The sequence below is a fragment of the Esox lucius genome, chromosome 12, assembly GCF_011004845.1.
Source record: "Esox lucius isolate fEsoLuc1 chromosome 12, fEsoLuc1.pri, whole genome shotgun sequence".
In the NCBI taxonomy this organism is placed as follows: Eukaryota; Metazoa; Chordata; class Actinopteri; order Esociformes; family Esocidae; genus Esox; species Esox lucius.
Genome location: NC_047580.1, coordinates 8,446,069 through 8,464,973, shown reverse-complemented (window position 1 = coordinate 8,464,973; position 18,905 = coordinate 8,446,069). Strand labels below are relative to the sequence as shown.

The 18,905-nt window shown below is 43.9% G+C and overlaps 1 protein-coding gene across 12 annotated transcripts in view; it reads right to left on the bottom strand.

Moving 5' to 3' along the window:
* The window catches only part of LOC105024957 (serine/threonine-protein kinase WNK2), a 58,949-nt gene extending 40,177 nt beyond the window's left edge, over positions 1-18,772 (bottom strand). For all 12 annotated transcript variants that reach the window (XR_003782674.2, XM_029123988.2, XM_029123992.2 and 9 more), the window contains exons 1-2: positions 18,520-18,772; positions 17,002-17,797 (exon numbers count right to left, since the gene is read on the bottom strand). Coding sequence is in view for 11 of the 12 variants with exons in the window: in XM_029123988.2 (XP_028979821.2) it covers positions 17,002-17,640 (639 nt within the window). In the remaining variant the exon portion in view is untranslated. The remainder of the gene's footprint in view (positions 1-17,001; positions 17,798-18,519) is intronic.
* Between the last annotated feature and the right edge of the window lie 133 nt (positions 18,773-18,905).

Sequence of the window (18,905 nt, the reverse complement as noted above, 5' to 3'; positions counted from 1 at the left end):
CCATCTGGTGGTGAGTTGGATCCGATGGCGGGGAAGCTGGACAGACTCGGCAGACCCAAGCGTACTGTAAGGGTCTGCTGGGAACGTCTGGCCGAGTCTCCTGTCAGAGAGATCTTTAACTCCCACCTCCGGCAGAGCTTTGATTGGATCCCGAGGGAGGCTGGCGATATTGAGTCCGAGTGGACCAGATTCTCCACCGCCATTGTGGAAGTGGCTGCTCGGAGCTGTGGCCGTAAGGTCTCCGGTGCCTGTTGAGGCGGCAATCCCCAAACCTGGTGGTGGACACCGGAAGTAAGGGATGCCATCAAGCTGAAGGAGTCCTATCAGGCCTGGTTGGCTTGTGGGACTCCTGAGGCAGCTGACGGGTACCAGCAGGCCAAGCGGACTGCAGCCCGGATGGTTGTGGAGGCAAAAACTCGGGCCTGGGAGGAATTTGGTGAGGCCATGGAGAAGGACTATCGGCTGGCCTCGAAGAGATTCTGGCAAACCGTCCGGTGCCTCAAGAGAGGGAAACAGTGCCCTACCAACGCTGTTTACAGTGGCGGTGGGCAGCTGTTGACCTCAACTGGGGATGTCGTCGGGCTGTGGAAGGAGTACTTCGAGGATCTCCTCAATCCCGCCGTCACTTCTTCCATTGAGGAAGCAGAGGGCTCAGAGGTGGACTCGTCCATCACCCGGGCTGAAGTCACTGAGGTAGTCAAGAAACTCCTCGGTGGCAAGGCACCGGGGGTGGATGAGATCCGCCCTGAGTACCTCAAGTCTCTGGATGTTGTAGGGCTGTCTTGGTTGACACGCCTCTGCAGCATCGCGTGGCGGTCAGGGATAGTGCCTCTGGGATGGCAGACTGGGGTGGTGGTCCCTCTTTTTAAGAAGGGGGACCGGAGGGTGTGTTCCAACTACAGGGGGATCACACTTCTCAGCATTCCCGGGAAAGTCTATGCCAGGGTACTGGAGAGGAGAATATGGCCGATAGTAGAACCTCGGATTCAGGAGGAACAGTGTGGTTTTCGTCCGGGCCGTGGAACACTGGACCAGCTCTATACCCTCTACAGGGTGATGGAGGATTCATGGGAGTTTGCCCAACCAATCCACATGTGTTTTGTGGATTTGGAGAAGGCATTCGACTGTGTCCCTCGTGGCATCCTGTGGAGGGTGCTTCGGGAGTATGGGGTCCTGGGTCCTTTGCTAAGGGCTGTCAGGTCCCTGTACAACCGAAGCAGGAGCTTGGTTCGCATTGCCGGCAGTAAGTCCGATTTGTTTCTGTACCAAATATTAAGTTCTGCTTTTCTGATGTATCAAATACTTGTTATGCAATAAAATGCAAATTAATTTAAAAATCATACAATGTTATTTTCTGGATTTTTGTTTTGGATTCTGTCCCTCACAGTTGAAGAGTACCTATGATAGAAATGACAGACTTCTACATGCTTTGTAAGTGGGAAACCTGCAAAATCAGCAGTGTATGAAATACTTGTTCTCCCCACTGTAATTAACCTTAAAAGTCTGATATGGCTGCCAGTTAGTTTTCAAATTGGTTTGAAATAGTTTTGATTTTTAAAGACGTATGCGTTTCTGAAGAGTTCTCCGACATGTTTGTCCAGAAGGTTCCTGAGCTCCACTGGAGTGGATCTTTCAACTGTCCCAAAAATTTGATATAAAATGTTTGCAGATTATTGTTAAATGTAAAACAAATGAATTTGAAATAAAATATTAAATGAATTATAAGGAGTCTCCTGAGTTGTAATTTGTCCTTACATGCTATTACAGTGTTCATATTTCATCAACATTGTCAATGGAGTATAATCACTATATCGTTCAGATTTTATAACTGTAATGTGATAAGAGAGGTAAAGAAAACTACTTTCACACAGCATTCCGTAAGCCTATTTTTTTCCCTGCTGCTAGAGGACAGAGTGCACAATGTTTGTTCGTAGATTTATATATTAAATATCTTTGGAAAATCCTGACTTTTGAATGCTGATGCAACCTCTACTAATAGAACACATACTTTCAACAAATGTCATGATTTGTGGATTACCCCTGTACATGATAAGCTACTGAAAGAGAGGAGGATTTAGTTCAGGAAATAGATTAGATGCATTTTTAGACAGGGCTAATAAAATCACAAGGTTCAGGCTAATACATTTTTGGACCAATTCATACTAGATCTGGATTGGTTTGCACTCCTGCAGACAGATTCACTCAGTCTACAGTGACTTGAATAATACAGGGGGTTGAATAATGGTCCACCGGGTGAAGAGGGGGGTTTGCGATGGAGAGGGTTAAATCGCTGTGGGTCAATGCTGAGGAAGAGTTTCTCTAGAGCCCCTAAGCAACATTATGCCAGGGGACCACTGTAAAAGGAGGATAGGAGGCAGGCTGCTGTGGAGGGATGATAGGAAGGGGGGGCACTGCAGGACGTGGGTGTGTCTCCTGTGTTCTAAGTCTCTGGTCACGTCCATCACGCATTCAGTCAGACACGCATGACCATTGATCTGCTGAAGCTGACTGACAGCAGTAAGGAGACGCCCCCTGTGCCATACAAACCCATTAGGCTAAACCCCCCACCGCGCACACAGACACACCACAGGCCTCATGTTCCCTGGTCAGTCCTGCCTTTAAAAGGAGCCTGGCTGCCAGAGAGGAGGATAGTCAGTTCTACAGTAGCCTCACTTTTGGCCTCTTTGGAGTAAAGTCTCCTAGTTTTTTCTTCCTTCCAAAGAAAACAAAAAGGCACTAAACTGGACAACGAGATCAAAACATTCTGGGGTTATATTTTACTTTAGTATTAAAGACATTACAACTCATTCATGACTGTGGGTGGATAAGAGCTCAGAGTGGAGAGTTCAGGCCAAAATTATTATTCTTCACTCATTGACACTTCTCAATATTTGCTAAATGTTTCTCATCCTGTCATTATGTACAAGTAGGTCAATGACGGCCGCCCTTTTGCACCAGTGTCAGACCGGAACTGTTTTGAGAGTATATTGACACAATAGACAGCCTTTAGTCCCACATTTGAGCTGCATCGTTCAGATTGTCTTTCCACAACGCATACACGAATAACACGTAACGCCGCCTGGGGGATGAAGACAGGTGCTCTGATCTCTCTGAAATGCAAATATCCCTTCTGTGCTAAAAGCTTGGGAATCCAGTATCCGAATGTAGTGTAGCTCTGACAGTGAGTTTCTCGGGGTAAACATAGCCCATACATCACTGCAACAAGCAATAAACGGCCTGGCCTACAAATAACATTGCATTAGTGCCTGGGTCCAGTTCACACACGCCAGCTACTAACTGGTACCATGCCCGCTGAACATTGTGACGGTCCCAGATCAGGTAGTACAATTGCTGCAGCCAAAAGCACATCAACTGTAACATTCCTGGCCCACTTGACCATGGCTGACAAAGACTTTTGCACTGATCAATCAGAATCTGCCAAATTTTGCTTAAAAAGGTCAATGAGCTGACGATTTCTGTGAGGTAAAACCTGAGCCAAAATACAGATTAAATATTTCTTTAGTCTACTGATTATTATAACAGTTGAGAGATCTTCCCAGATGATAAAATAGCAATGTAGCAGGGTTGGCCCAGTTACATGAATATCTGATTATTCAATATTTAGATAGTTTCAAATCTTTGAGAGTATTCATTTGCAAAGAAATACAACATTCAAAAGAATAAAGATATTGGCCTGAACTTGCTTTGTTGTTGTTGCTCAGCCAGAAAGCCGCAATATGCACTGTTAGCAAGTGTGTCACAGTCCACAAATTGAAGGGAAGATGGAACACATTTACAAAATGAAAAGGTAACAATGAAAATGTGGCTACAAAACTGTAAGTAATGTAAGGCTGTATAATCTGAAGGCAGTTAGGAAGGGCAGAAAATGGTAGTTTAAGCAAATAACATACAGCTGTCTAGCCAAGCTAAATAGAATCTGTATTCAAGAAAGGCACAGTTATGAGTTGATAAATAATGGCTTATAGTTCTGTAGAAGAGTTGAGTGGCAACCACTGCTTCTCTCTCCCCCACCAGTGCAGCCATTATTATTTGAGAACAACACCTACTTCTTTGCACACCATGTAGTAGCATATTGCTTAGGTTAAAAACGCATATTTGGAATAGTTGAATATTTAAATAACAATGCTTACTATTTGAATACAAAAATAACATTCAATGCACATCCCTAGAACATAGGAGATTCATTTATTTTCATAGCAATGTAAACGGTGCGCCTTATTTATAGATTGAGACCGCTCGGGGGCCAACTTAAATGAATGCACAACCGTTTTAGTTTATTATGGATGCAGAGATCTGTCAAAGCTAGCAACATAGTCGCATCAGAGTTTCTCAAACTCATAAAAAAAAAAAATCCATTAATTACTGAAATAATACAAAATAATTATTTTTTAGAAATGTTGGCCAACTGAAAAGTATGAACATGAAAAGTATGAGCATGTAGAGCACTCAATACTTAGTTGGGGCTCCTTTTGCCGCAATTACTGCAGCAATGCGGCGTGGCATGGAGTCGATCAGTCTGTGGCACTGCTCAGGTGTTATAAGAGCCCAGGTTGCTCGGATAGTGGCCTTCAGCTCTTCTGCATTGTTGGGTCTGGCGTATCGCATCTTCCTCTTCACAGTACCCCATAGCTTTTCTATAGGGTTAAGGTCAGGCGAGTTTGCTGGCCAATTAAGAACAGGGATACCATGGTCCTTAAAACAGGTACTGGTAGCTTTGACACTGTGTGCAGGAGTCCTGTTGGAAAATGAAATCTGCATCTCCATAAAGTTGGTCAGCAGCAGGAAGCATGAAGTGCTCTAAAACTTCCTGGTAGACGGCTGTGTTGACCTTGGACCTCAGAAAACACAGTGGAACAACACCAGCAGATGACATGGCAACCCAAACCATCACTGACTGTGGAAACTTTACACTGGACTTCAAGCAACGTGGATTATGTGCCTCTCCTCTCTTCCCCCAGACTCTGGGACCTTGATTTCCAAAGGAAATGCTAAATTGACTTTAATCAGAGAACATAACTTTGGACCACTCAGCAGCAGTCCAGTCCTTTTTGTCTTTAGCCCAGGCGAGACGCTTCTGACGCTGTGCCTTGTTCAAGAGTGGCTTGACACAAGGAATGTGACAGCTGAAACCCATGTCTTGCATACGTCTGTGCGTGGTGGTTCTTGAAGCACCGACTCCAGCTGCAGTCCACTTTTTGTGAATCTCCCCCACATTTTTGAATGGGTTTTGTTTCCCAATCCTCTCCAGGTTGCGGTTATCCCTATTGCTTGTATACTTTTTTCTACCACATCTTTTCCTTCCCTTTGCCTCTCTATTAATGTGCTTGGACACAGAGCTCTGTGAACTGCCAGCCTCATTAGCTATGACCTTTTGTGTCTTGCCCTCCTTGTGCAAGGTGTCAATGGTCGTCTTTTGGACAGCTGTCCAGTCAGCAGTCTTCCCTATGATTGTGTTGCCTACAGAACTAGACTGAGAGACCATTTAAAGGCCTTTGCAGGCCTAATTAGCTGATTAGTGTGGGGCACCAGGTGTCTTCAATATTGAACCTTTTCACAGTATTCTAATTCTCTTAGATACTGAATTTGGGGTTTTCATAAGTTGTCAGTTATAATCATCAAAATTAAAAGAAACAAACATTTGAAATATACTGTGTGTGTAATGAATGTATACATTATACAAGTTTCACTTTTGGAATGGAAAAAAAAAGTGGAAAATTATATGATGCATTTGGTTTTCCAAAACGGGAACGCCAGGATATATTGATATAGGCCTTTATGTTCTCTGAAAACAATGTGTCAAAACAAACATTTCAATGGTTATTGCGGTTTATTATTATTATTCTGGAAAATGTATCATTAAACCAGCATTTTTTTAATTTATTTTTTTTACACAGAACTGTAGCTCACGTTAGCTAGTTTAAACAATTTTCAAACAAAAATGCCAACAAGTTCTATTAGCTGCTGGTAAACAGACGCAAATCGGATTTATCCGGCAACTGGGTCTGTTTACTAAACTGTAGCTCAAGTTAGGAGTGGGATTTATTATTACGGTACCTAATGTCATGAGAACCTTGATGTGTCCGTGGATGAGGCTGAATCAGCACCAACGAGGCATTGACTTTCAAGCTCTTATCAACCAGGTAATTTTGGAAACTACAGAGGCTGGGGGGACCAAACGGACAACGCTCAATTCTTTAAGTAGGCATGTACTGTAATAGCTATTTGGGCAATTCTGTAGTAAGTCCCATTCTTCATGAATAGTATGGGGAGTACTGAAATTATTACTATGGAGCATTGGCATGATTTTGATACTGTTGGGAATGGCCATGTCAATTATTTTCCCTGACTGATAACACTCCGGAATGATGGCCTGTCTTTTCGACAATAAGCTAGGTTTCATTTTATTAACACATTCTTGAAATATTTTGATAAATACTGTAAATGTTTCTTGTTGCCAGCTAGTAAACTCCAATGAGGTCAGCACCGTAGTTTAGCTGTTTTCAAACAGCACCCTGCCATTAGGTTGAGTATGGAAGTTTACAGATTTTGTGAGGTAGTGCATGATTTATGAAAAACAATTGTTTGGTTTCACATAGAACATAACCAATGAAACAATGCTCATTTTGGCACAATTATTTTAAGGAGAACATATGGAGACCTATATCAATACACCGTGGCCTTCCCATTTTGGAAAACCAACTAACTATTTCGCATGCTATATTTGTTGTCCCGTTCACTTATTTTAGTCAGGAGGTTTCCTTTAAAAAAAAAATTGTAAACGCTCAAAACTCTATTAATTCTAAAAAATGATGTTTCCATAGTCCAGGATTAGGCTAGATTGTCTGAAAAAGGCCCCAGGATCAAAAACAGCGAACCGGTCTTTTAAGTGCTTTTGAAAAATGTATACTCATTTAATTCAATGACGTTTGGTACTTTGCCATGTTTGTGCTGTTTCCATCACTAGTCAGACAAACTTCATCAGCCCTTGAGTGATATTTTCTCTGTTAATAATGTTGGTAGGCATTGAAGCTGAAACTCTGAATAAACAGGCTGTTATGCATGGGGGACAATATCATGGTATGTGACTCTGCTGATTTTGTACGTTTGCCCACTGACAAAGAAATTATCAGTCTATGATTTTAATGGAAGGTTTATTTGAACAGTGAGAGACAAAATAACAAAGAAATCCAGAAATACTCATGTATGAAATTATATAAAATGTATTTGCATTTTAATGAATGAAATAAGTATTTGATCCCCTCTCAATCAGAAAGATTTCTGTCTCCCAGGTGTCTTTTATACAGGTAACAAGCTGAGTTTAGGAGCACTCCCTTTAAGAGTGTGCTCCTAATCTCATCTCGTTACCTGTATAAAAAAAACCCTGTCCACCGAAGCAATCAATTAATCAGATTCCAAACTCCCCACCATGGCCATGACCAAAGAGCTGTCCAAGGATGTCAGGGACAAGATTGTAGACCTATACAAGGCTGGAATGGGCCAAGACCATCGCCAAGCAGCTTGGTGAGAATGTGACAACAGGTGTGATTATTCGCAAATGGAAGAAACACAAAAGAACTGTCAATCTCCCTCGGTCTGGGGCTCCATGTAAGATCTCACCTCGTGGAGTTGCATTGATCATGAAAACGGTGAGGAATCAGCCCAGAACTATACGGGAGGATCTTGACAATGATCTCAAGGCAGCTGGGACCATAATCACCAAGAAAACTGGTAACACACTACGCCGTGAAGGACAAATCCAGCAGCGCCCACAATGTCCCCTTGCTCAAGAAAGCACATGTACAGGCCCGTCTGAAGTTTGCCAATGAACATCTGAATGATTCAGAGGAGAACTGGGTGAAAGTGTTGTGGTCAGGTGAGACCAAAATTGAGCTCTTTGGCATCAATTCAACTCGCCGTGTTTGGAGGAAGAAGAATGCTGCCTATGACCCCAAGAACACAATCCCTACCGTCAAACATGGAGGGGGAAACATTACGCTTTGTGGCTGTTTTTCTGCTAAGGGGACAGGACAACTTCACTGCAAAGGGACGATGGACGGGGCCATGTATCGTCAAATCTTGGGTGAGAACATCCTTCCCTCAGCCAGGGCACTGAAAATGGGTCGTGGATGGGTATTCCAGCATGACAATGACCCAAAACACACGGCCAAGGCAACAAAGGAGTGGCTCAAGAAGAAACACATTAAGGTCCTGGAGTGGCCTAGCCAGGCTCCAGACCTTAATCCCATAGAACGATATGTGGAGGAAGCTGAAGGTTTGAGTTACCAAACATCAGCATCGAAACCTTAATAACTTGAAGATCTGCAAAGAGGAGTGGGACAAAATCCCTCCTGAGATGTGTGCAAACTACAAGAAACGTCTGACCTCTGACCACCAAATACTAAGTCACGTTTTGCAGATGGATTGAATACTTATTTCACTCATTAAAATGCAAATCAATTTATAAAAATGTTGTCATGCGTTTTTCTGGATTCTTTTTTGTTATTCTGTTTCTCACTGTTCAAATAAACCTACCATTCAAATTTGACTGAATTTCTTTGTCAGTGGGCAAACATACAAAATCAGCAGGGGATCAAATACTACTCCCTCCTAAATAAAATCTTCATTTTTACAAGACATGGACATATGTGACACCATGTAGATAACCAAATAATGAGGTATAAGAGCACAATGCTCTTATAAAAACGGAAAACAGTACATTTTAAAACAGAAAGTTAAAGATCAACAAAAAAATAATTGTAATCCTAGGCCTGTACTTAAAACAACAAAATCTAAATCGTACTCACTATTTTTGGATGAGAATGCCTACTACATTTAAATGAGGCCAACAATTCTTCCGTTTCTTGCTTAGATCATGCAAGAAATTGCCAAGATCTCATACAATGTTGTGTACTATTCCCTTCACAGAACAGCACAAACTAACTAGAATTGGAATGGGAGGCCCCAGTGCACAACTGAGCAAGGACAAATACATTAGTGTCTAGTTAGAGAAACCGATGCCTCACAGGTCCTCAAATGGCAGCTTCATTAAATAGTACCTACACAACACTAGTCTGAACATCAACAGTGAACAAGTGATTCCGGGATGCTGGCAGTCCAGACAGAGTTGCAAAGAAAAAGACACTTCAGACTGGCCAATAAAAAGAAAAGATTAATATGGGCAAAAAGACATAGATAGAGGAATCTAAGTTTAAGTGTTCAGATCACAAAAAAGGAAATTTGTGCTTCGTTGGTGTTAAAGTGGGAGATTTGTACAGGGTAAAAAAACATCATGACGAAGGAAGGCAATCACTCCATTTTGTCAATGCCATTTCATACCATGTGGACGGCGCTTGATTGGAGCGAATTTCCTCCTACAACAGGACAATGACTCAAAACACAGCTCCAAACTATGTAAAAACTATACAGTCAGCTGGTATTCTCTTCATAATGGACTGGCCAGCAAAGTCACCAGATCTCAACCCTATTGAGCTGTTGTGGGAGCAGCTTAACCATATGGTATGTAAGATGTGCCCATCAAGCCAATACAACTTGTGGGAGGGGCTTCAGGAAGCATGGGATGAAATCTCCCAATAAATTGTCAAATAGAATCCAAAAGTCTAGAATTGCTGCAAATGGAAGTTCAAAGGATGTAATTATTATTTAAGTTCAGGGTCCAACATTAACTTTTTTCCTCCTGAAATCTACTGGCCTGGACTGAACTTTTACTCATCCAAACTGATTATTTTTATTTTTCTATTGTATTGTACAGAAGTATTGCATGTAAATATCAAATTCAGAATATTGATTTATACCACCGTTTTACATGTGATGTGAGAAGAGCTGATACAAGCAACTGCAGTAAAAAAAAAAAAAAAAAAAAATCTCCAATTTGGCTACCCTAACCTCCTTTTAAGATGGGGGACCGGCGGGTGTGTTCCAACTATAGGGGGATCACACTTCTCAGCCTCCCCGGGAAAGTCTATGCCAGGGTTCTGGAGAGGAGAATACGGCCGATAGTAGAACCTCGGATTCAGGAGGAACAATGTGTTTTTTGTCCAGGCCGTGGAACACTGGACCAGCTCTATACCCTCTACGGGGTGTTGGAGGGTTCATAGGAGTTTGCCCAACCAATCCACATGTGTTTTGTGGATTTGGAGAAGGTATTCGACTGTGTCCCTCACGGCATCCTGTGGAGGGTGCTTCAGGAATATGGGGTCCTGGGTCCTTTGCTAAGGGCTGTCAGGTCCCTGTGCGACCGAAGCAGGAGCTTGGTCCGCATTGCCGACAGTAAGTCAGACTTGTTCCCAGTGTATGTTGGACTCCGGCAAGGCTGCCCTTTGTCGCCGGTTCTGTTCGTAATTTTTATGGACAGAATTTCTAGGCGCAGCCAGGGGCCGGAGGGTGTCAGGTTTGGGGACCACACAATTTCGTCTCTGCTCTTTGCGGATGATGTTGTCGTGTTGGCCCCTTCAAACCAGGACCTTCAGCATACACTGGGACGGTTTGCAGCAGAGTGTGAAGCGGTGGGGATGAGAATCAGTACCTCCAAATCAGAGGCCATGGTCCTCAGTCGGAAAAGGGTGGCTTGCCCACTTCAGGTTGGTGGAGAGTGCCTGCCTCAATTGGAGGAGTTTAAGTATCTCGGGGTCTTGTTCACGAGTGAGGGAAAGATGGAACGGGATATTGACAGACGGATCGGTGCAGCTTCTGCAGTAATGCAGTCGATGTATCGGTCTGTCGTGGTGAAGAAAGAGCTGAGCCGCAAGGCGAACCTTTCGATTTTACCGGTCAATCTACGTTCCTACTCTCACTTATGGTCATGAGCTTTGGGTCATGACCGAAAGGACAAGATCCCGGATACAGGCGACCGAAATGATCGCCCAGCCACCCTTTCTCCGCAGTGTGGCTGGGCGATCCCTTAGAGATAGGGTGAGAAGCTCGGTCACCCGGGAGGAGCTCAGAGTAGAGCCGCTGCTCCTCCACATCGAGAGGGGTCAGCTGAGGTGGCTTGGGCATCTGTTTTGGATGCCTCCGGAACCCCTTCCCGTCCCACCGGGAGGAGACCACCGGGGGGAGACCTAGGACACACTGGAGGGATTATGTCTCCCGGCTGGCCTGGGAACACCTCAGTGTCCCCCCGGAAGAGCTGGAGGAAGTGTCTAGGGAGAGGGAAGTCTGGTCATCTCTGCTTAGACTGCTGCCCCCGACCCGGCCCCGGATAAGTGGAAGATGATGACATGGCTACAGAGCAGGCCAATTGGTCAAAACAGACGTGGCATCAAATATTAATGGTGAAAAAGACAACACCGGTCATGTACCACACTGGGGGAGAAGACACATTTTAATGTGAGAACAAGCAAAAATGGAAGATAACGTTTTTATACTTTGAATTAAAAATTGGGACATTGCGCACTAGCCCTTATGGGCCATTGACTGTATACTGGCCAAGTACTGAAGTGCTAAATTTAACCCTGTCTGTCTAACAGTCCATCCTCCTGTAACACCTGGATTGTCTGGACAAGCCCTGGGCTGGTTCCATTCCTATCTTGTAAAGAAGACGGTACATATGACATGAATGTCCCTGCCCTAGCACGTCACCTGCGGTGTCCCACTAGGACATGTTCTTGGACCTATCCCATTTGTCATGTGCACACTTCCATTCAGTTACATCATTGGCCAACTATTACTATGCAAACATTTCCAGAACCTCAGATATATCCAGAACCACACTGCCAGGACTTTGACAGGAGTGCAGTAATATCACATCAACCTTATCCAGGCATCTCTGACATTTCTAACCCTCCAGCAGACTTTCCAGTTTATTCACAGCAAATCTCCATACCGCAAAGGGCTCCTCCAGAATCCCATCCACACCCCTGTGTCCTTTAAATAATACATACTTGTTAAAGTTGAGGCCTGAAGACATGCTTTGCCACTGGCCCAGTGGGGCCAGGGGGCTTTGAAACTTACTGGCCCCCCAAAAAAGTCTGTCCTTCCAAAAGTTGTAATTTATCAGCCATAACATTCTGACTACCTGCCTAATATTGGGTAGGTCCCCCTTTTTTGCCAAAACAGCCCTGTCCCGTCGAGGCATTGACCTCTGAAGGCGTGCTGTGGTATCTGGCACCAAGACATCAGCAGATCCTTTAAGTCCTGTAAGTTGCGAGGTGGGGGCCTCCATGGATCAGAACAGTTTGTCCAGCACATCCCACAGATGCTCGATTGGATGGAGATCTGGGGAATTTGGAGGCCAAGCCAACACCTTGAACACGTGTTCTTCAAACCATTCCTGGACCATTTTTGCTTTGTGGCAGGGTGCATTATCCTGCTGAAAGAGGCCAATGCCATCATGGAATACTGTTGCCATGAAAAGGTGCACATGGTCTACAACAATGCTTAGGTAAGTAGTACATGTTAAAGTAACATCCGCATGAATGAAAGGACCCAAGGTTTCCCAGCAGAACATTGCCCAAAGGATCACACTTCCTCTGCCAGCATTCCTTCTTCCCATAGTGCATGCTGGTGCCATGTGTTCGCCAGGTTAAGCGACGCACATGCACCCAGCCACCCATGTGATGTGAAAGGAAACATGATTCATCAGACCAGGCCACCTTCTTCCATCGCCCCATGCTCCAGTTGATGCTAACGCGTCCATTGTAGGTGCAATTTGAGCTACTTTAGCTCATCTGTTGGATCAGCTCCCCACATGCATCAATAACCCTTGGCTGTCCATGACCCTGTCGCCGGTTCACCACTTTTCCTGCCTTGGACCACTTTTGATAGATAATGACCACTGCAGACCGGGAGCACCCCACAAGATCACCCACTGACAGATGCCATGATAACGAGATTATCAGTGTTATTCACTTCACCGGTCAGTGGTCATAATGTTATGGCTGATCAGTGTATAACCAAATACTTTTGTCACATTTGAATTTTAAACAAAACACTAATTAATTCATCCCTGGGGAGCAAGGTGAATGGCTGATCCATCTTAATTACTAGGAATGCAGTTGTTACGTGGTGCAATCACCGAATGGGCATCTGCATTAAAATTCCTGACCTTTACTGTCAAGGAACCTGAAGACAGACTGTCAGCCACCCACTTGGCTGCCATGCAGACCAGGTGCTGTTTCCTATTGGCATGTCTGGTCAGGGACTGTTTGCAAAAGTTGTCAGTGCCTTTGTAAAAAGGCCTACATTCATCCACTCTAGCTGGGAACTTACGACAGGCGACACAGTGCATGAGAGTTCAAAGTTGAAACAGGTTAATAATTTTTTGCACCGAGGGAAAAAAATCAATTTTAATTTGAGCTCATACTTATCCTTCACTGCCTTCTTCACTTGAATGACTCACGCAAGTATTCAAAATGTTTTATTGAAAATAATACCAGACAGCCACACATCACCGCTCAACTCTTGACGTGAGCAAAGAGCGGCAAGGTAGTCATTTGTGCGTATGCCGGATTACGAAACAACTGGAGGATGTGGAGGTTATAATGTTTCGGTTTTTTTCAATGTCCATTTTATTTTTTGTTGCAACGGCCCGATCAAGACAGTGAGTTGTTAGTTGTATTAGTCCCGACTTGACTTTTTACTGGCCCAGTGCCATCGTTATTGATGACCCTTGGTCTTGTTTCTTCATTTACATTATTAATTTGTTAGCACAGAAATAGTGGACACAGGGATCCCATTTTGCATTATTAACATATTGGATGTTTCAATCACAATTGCATTAGTGGAAAACTTTCATAATTTGGGTTTTTGAAATAAGCCAAAATACAATTTTGTTTTCACCTCATTGATCAAGAGGGTGCTAGAGTCTGTAATGTAGGTTGCCCTCATCAACTGATTTGCACTTCCTTTAACAATTCAGCCCGATCCAAAACAGGAAGTCAGCAGTAGAACTGGTTACAGACGTGCTGCTGTTTCTCAGCCCACGCTCAGACAGCCTGAGAGACAGAGCAAGTGAGCTTCATTCTTCTGGCATGGTGTCATCACCATCATTGCATTCCCAAGAACACTGCAGATTTTATCTGCAGAGCCGCATGCACCCTGCCAAATACCAGCACACACACACACACCTCTTTGTGTGTGAGACCTGATTAAAGACATACTTAAAACAGAACAGAGTCAGAACCAGACATCTTCTAACTGTTTGGGTGAAATGGCAATAAACATTCAATGAGCATCTCTCTGGCTTTCTCTCAGCAAGTGCCAACTGTGGGGTGCCACGGCAGAGAGTGATGTAGAGAGACAGGGATGGGGAGAGAAATGGAAGGGAGAAAGATGTGAGACAGAGACAGAGTGCAAGCAAGCTTGGTAGAGGAGAGCACGCAAGGCAGAGGGAGGAAGAGTGACAGAGAGAAAGAGCCGGGATAAAAAGAGCAAGAGGGAGGGAGAACAGGACCAGATTAAACTTCCAGGCAGAAGGGACCATGTGACCAACAGAGGGAGGGAAACAGTGGAAAATCACAGACACATCTCCCCCTCTCTTTTGCTCAGCTTTTATTCTGCTGAACAGGAAATGCTCCAACAATGTTCACATAACACCAGTCTACACTGGAAGCTGGTACACTGACTAGGGTGAACAGTATCTGAGCCTAGCATGGCCTGCTGTTCAGAGCCTTGGCTGAGCCCTACAGACAGGGAGTTGTGAATCAGGGCCTTAAGGCCACAAGCACAGACAGCACTACTTCACATGCTGCACACACTGATTACATACTACGGAATCTCCAGCCAAGTGTTCCATGTTCACACACACCTCACATTGAATGGTAGGAATGCTAGTCCACAACAGCAGAATCACAATGATGAGCAAAGCCAGCCAGTGTTGTGCAGAGGAACAAAAAAGGGTGACAGTATCAGAGAAAAGGCAATAAACAAACACGAGCAAGACCAATCTATCCAGCCTATCGAAGACTAATCCATAACCAAAACCACAGGGAGTAACACCTGCCCTTGGCAACTTACTAGTAAACCACTAACCTATTGGTCATTAACCGTGAGAACAATAGTTTCTTATAAATTACAAAAAACACCAACATGGAACTCAATCAACGGGGGTCAAGCTTAAATCAATGTGCCTGATCAACAAGGCCTACGTGTCAACCAATAGGCAATAACCCACTAATCCGTGTAGTGTTTCATTTGTTAAACATGCAAGATTGCTCATAACAAGCGGCAAGCGTACCTTACTAGGGGCTTACATGGACAGCAATGGGGGAGAAAGTGGTTCTAGGAAAAAGGTTGAAGGTGATGGTATTTTTACAGTAGACAACTGCCCACTAGAGGGGGTCTTTGCATGCGTCTATGGGAGAAGAAGACAGCTATAGGATGAAATGAGTTCCTTTTCCACATCCAGTGTCCAATCATGAGTAATCCACTTGCTGGATACACTTCCCTATTCCACCGTCACCCGTATGAGAGTAACCTGTCTCACAGCTACTGGCCAGCGATCATGGCATTAAGTTAACAGTGTGGAATAGGATCAAGGGACACTCACTGCAGAGAAAACATCTCCTGATCCACAAAGCAAGCAAGATATAATTCCCACATTCTCAGACACAACCTGGTCTAGCAGGCGGTTGTAGAACACAATGCTAATGGCGCTTTAGTGAAGCCACAAGGCTCCCAGCATGCATCAGCACATTTCAGTTGCTTCCTGTTGCACAGCAGGGGCCTTTACCTCTCAGGGGCCACTGTTTACTGCTGGGAACAAACAGGCACCATATCCGGAAATTATGTCTGACTGCAATAGCCCAAGATTGCGCAAAGGTCAGGGTATTATTCTTCTGTTAGTGTCATATGATACGAATCAATATAAGCCTCTGTGCAAGATGGGCTATGGGCAATTTCTTGGTATGAGAAATATGTTGGACCTCTGAATATCACTAAAATGTCTCCTGAACAGAATCTATGGAAGTTTTAACCTATACAACTATACACACGGGTTACTTTATGTACATGGACAATGTTGACCAAAAAAATAACCATCCCAAAAAAAATAAAACATTCAAATTTGAGCTGTTGGTGCCAACCTTTTAACACCAATAGAACTGCCCCTGTGAACTGACAAATGGGTGGGTTTTTGTTTGCACCAACGACAGCCGTGTCATACTTACTGATGGGCCTTCAATTAAGCCTAATCCTCCTGGGAGACAGAGTTATAATCCCATGCTGAAGACTTTGTAGGTTGGAAATAATTAGTTAATAATCATGCGTGGTTTAATCTGGTGATTTTCCAGCATAACCCTCTACCAGCTGTAGAGTCCTGGTTTTCGTAAAAACCCAAAAAAGTACACGCCTAAAAATTTTTTGACCTGGTCGACAACCTATTAGTAGTGTAGCCTACAAAGGCATGTCGGAATGCCTGGGATTAATGCTTGTCAATTCTACAGGTGTCTGTAAACCATTTAAAATATAGTGGAAACCCATTTACGATAAGGAATCTACTAAATTGTAATCTAAGGATTGACAGTTCTCCAGAGACGTCACCGTTATGCTGTCATCAAGTATGGACGCTCGCTGACAGAGTACGATGGAGGATTTCCACTGAGAGCCATGCAGCAGCCCTCTAATGGAAATCACTCAGGGAAACAGACCAGTCCAGCATGACAACCGCCAAAGGACCCACTCTCACACATACTGATAGATAGTTGGGATTTGCAAAAGGTCAGATGACAAGGCCTGTTAATACATAATTTTTTAAATTCCTATTAATATATGATATAGTAGTCAATAATTTATAGCAGGGCTTTAGGGAAAATCAGACTGATATTTTCTCTAAAGACATGCAATTAATTATTGACTGGAGGGGAAAAACATCCATGGTTTCTATTTGACAGTTTGTCTAAATAAAACCCTAAAAATCAATATAAAGCGAAGATAAAGTAGGGCTTTCAAAACTTCAATGAAATGCTTAGGCAACAGGACACGTTCAGTTTTTAGTTAAAAAAAAATGAAGTTCAGCAATCTTACCTGAAGTTCACACCAGGCTACTTCCACCCACGTGTCGGTATCCAGACCTTTATAGACAGTCTTGAAGGACCCTCTGCCTAGCTCAATATCAAACTTGAGAAAACGTCCCCCTGGAGAGGTGGAAACCGCTTTCATCTCAGCCTCTTCCTCAGTCTCGTCGCTAGCTGTTCTGACAGCGTTTTTACTGCCATCAGTGGATACAATGTTCAATTTATCCCCAGCTTTCTCCTTTTCCTCATCAGCGCTGGTGCTCTCTGTGGCACTGTCTTTCTGCCCGCCTTGACTCTCAGTGCTGGAGCCCTCCTGTGGCCCCGATCGAGCCCCCAGCGTCCTGTCAACTATCGTGCGGAGGTTAATGTTGAGGATTTTACTCCTGTTGTCCCATTCTGGCACCTCAAATGCCTGTTCATCCGAATCCGAGAACCACAAACTTCTCCTAATGAATCTTTGACGCACTATCCGCTGATAATTCGATGGAGGATATGCACTTGGGTCGCTCCCACCTCTTACAATCGCCGAAGTGTCCATATTATTGACGTTTCCGTCGCTGATGGTCTCATACATATTTATGTTGAGTTCACATTGTGAATTGGGAACAGATGGATATTTTAATCCATCTGGTTCCGCACCTGATTCCATGGCGATAAACTGTTTGAGTCACTGACGTGTCCAGATGATTGCCATGGTCGTTCTCGACACGAAGCCGGAGGAGACGGAATACCTGCAGCGCCCGCCCGGTGACGCAATTTTCCAGCATGGGGGTATCAACCGAACGATGTCAGTCAGCACATCCAATCTAAACGAAAGCAAAGGATTATAAATATTTAAGAGTCGGCAAATTAGTAGCATTGACTTCCATGCCGCATTTAGCAAAAGGGCATTGCTGGTAAGCTAAATCAAATGATTTGGTTTCTGCTTCCTGGCTCAGTCATTACAGTACTGACCAGGCAAAGTTGATGGGAAATGCCTAAGAGGAAGGATGATACAAAACATTAACTAAAACCACTTAAAATTGGGAAGCCAGTTACCTATTGAATTAAGGTACAAGTACAGTAGTTCGCATTTGAGGAATGAAAGATCACCAAAACGATGTTGTGACTAAAGGTGACAATTACAGGCCATCATTATCAATATAACAAGTTCCTAGCAGTTATAATAACTACTATAACACGTTAAGACCAGTTATATTAACTACAGTAAATATATCCACACAATAATTGAAAGATACCCCGTGTGGTAGCTAGTTAGCTACTGTAACCTTACCCAATGATTTGTATGGCCTAGCTAACGTTACTGTATTGCACTCGTTGGAGCAGGCTAGTAGAACTAGAAGGCTGGTTGATGATGAAGCTAGCAGCCGTCCAATGCTAACTAGTTAGCTACAACTGAAACAAACGTCGAACCACGACGCGAGCAAACCAAAAATACTATAGAAACTATTTGTTCGTTCCACATAGGTCTGAATTGTCATTACTCGTAAGCGTAAGAACGGTTGTCACTTGGGAAGGAATAACCAACCTTGCATCCCTCTGCGTCTGGTCCAATGTGGTAACTTCGCGTGCAGTGGAGATTTCTGCAGTTACGCGCGCTAGGCTTTCAGAAGCAAGGAATCTTCAACGAAGCGTAGTAATGCTGACTGAATGTCCATAGTGTCCAGGTGAATATTCTCAGCATCCCAACGACAATATTTATTGCAGTGTCTACCATCACACTATAAATCAACCTGGTGAATGCAACTGCGAGGTCCCCTCTTTTTTTAGACATTCGATTCCACGCCCCTAGTACAGACTTGAAGGACCACCCAATTGAAGTTCACGTTTTAGCTCGAGACCTCCTACCATGTGATACAGAGGAGGGGAAGCGTGTTGACCCAACCCATTCGCTAGATCCACAAGTCAAATGAC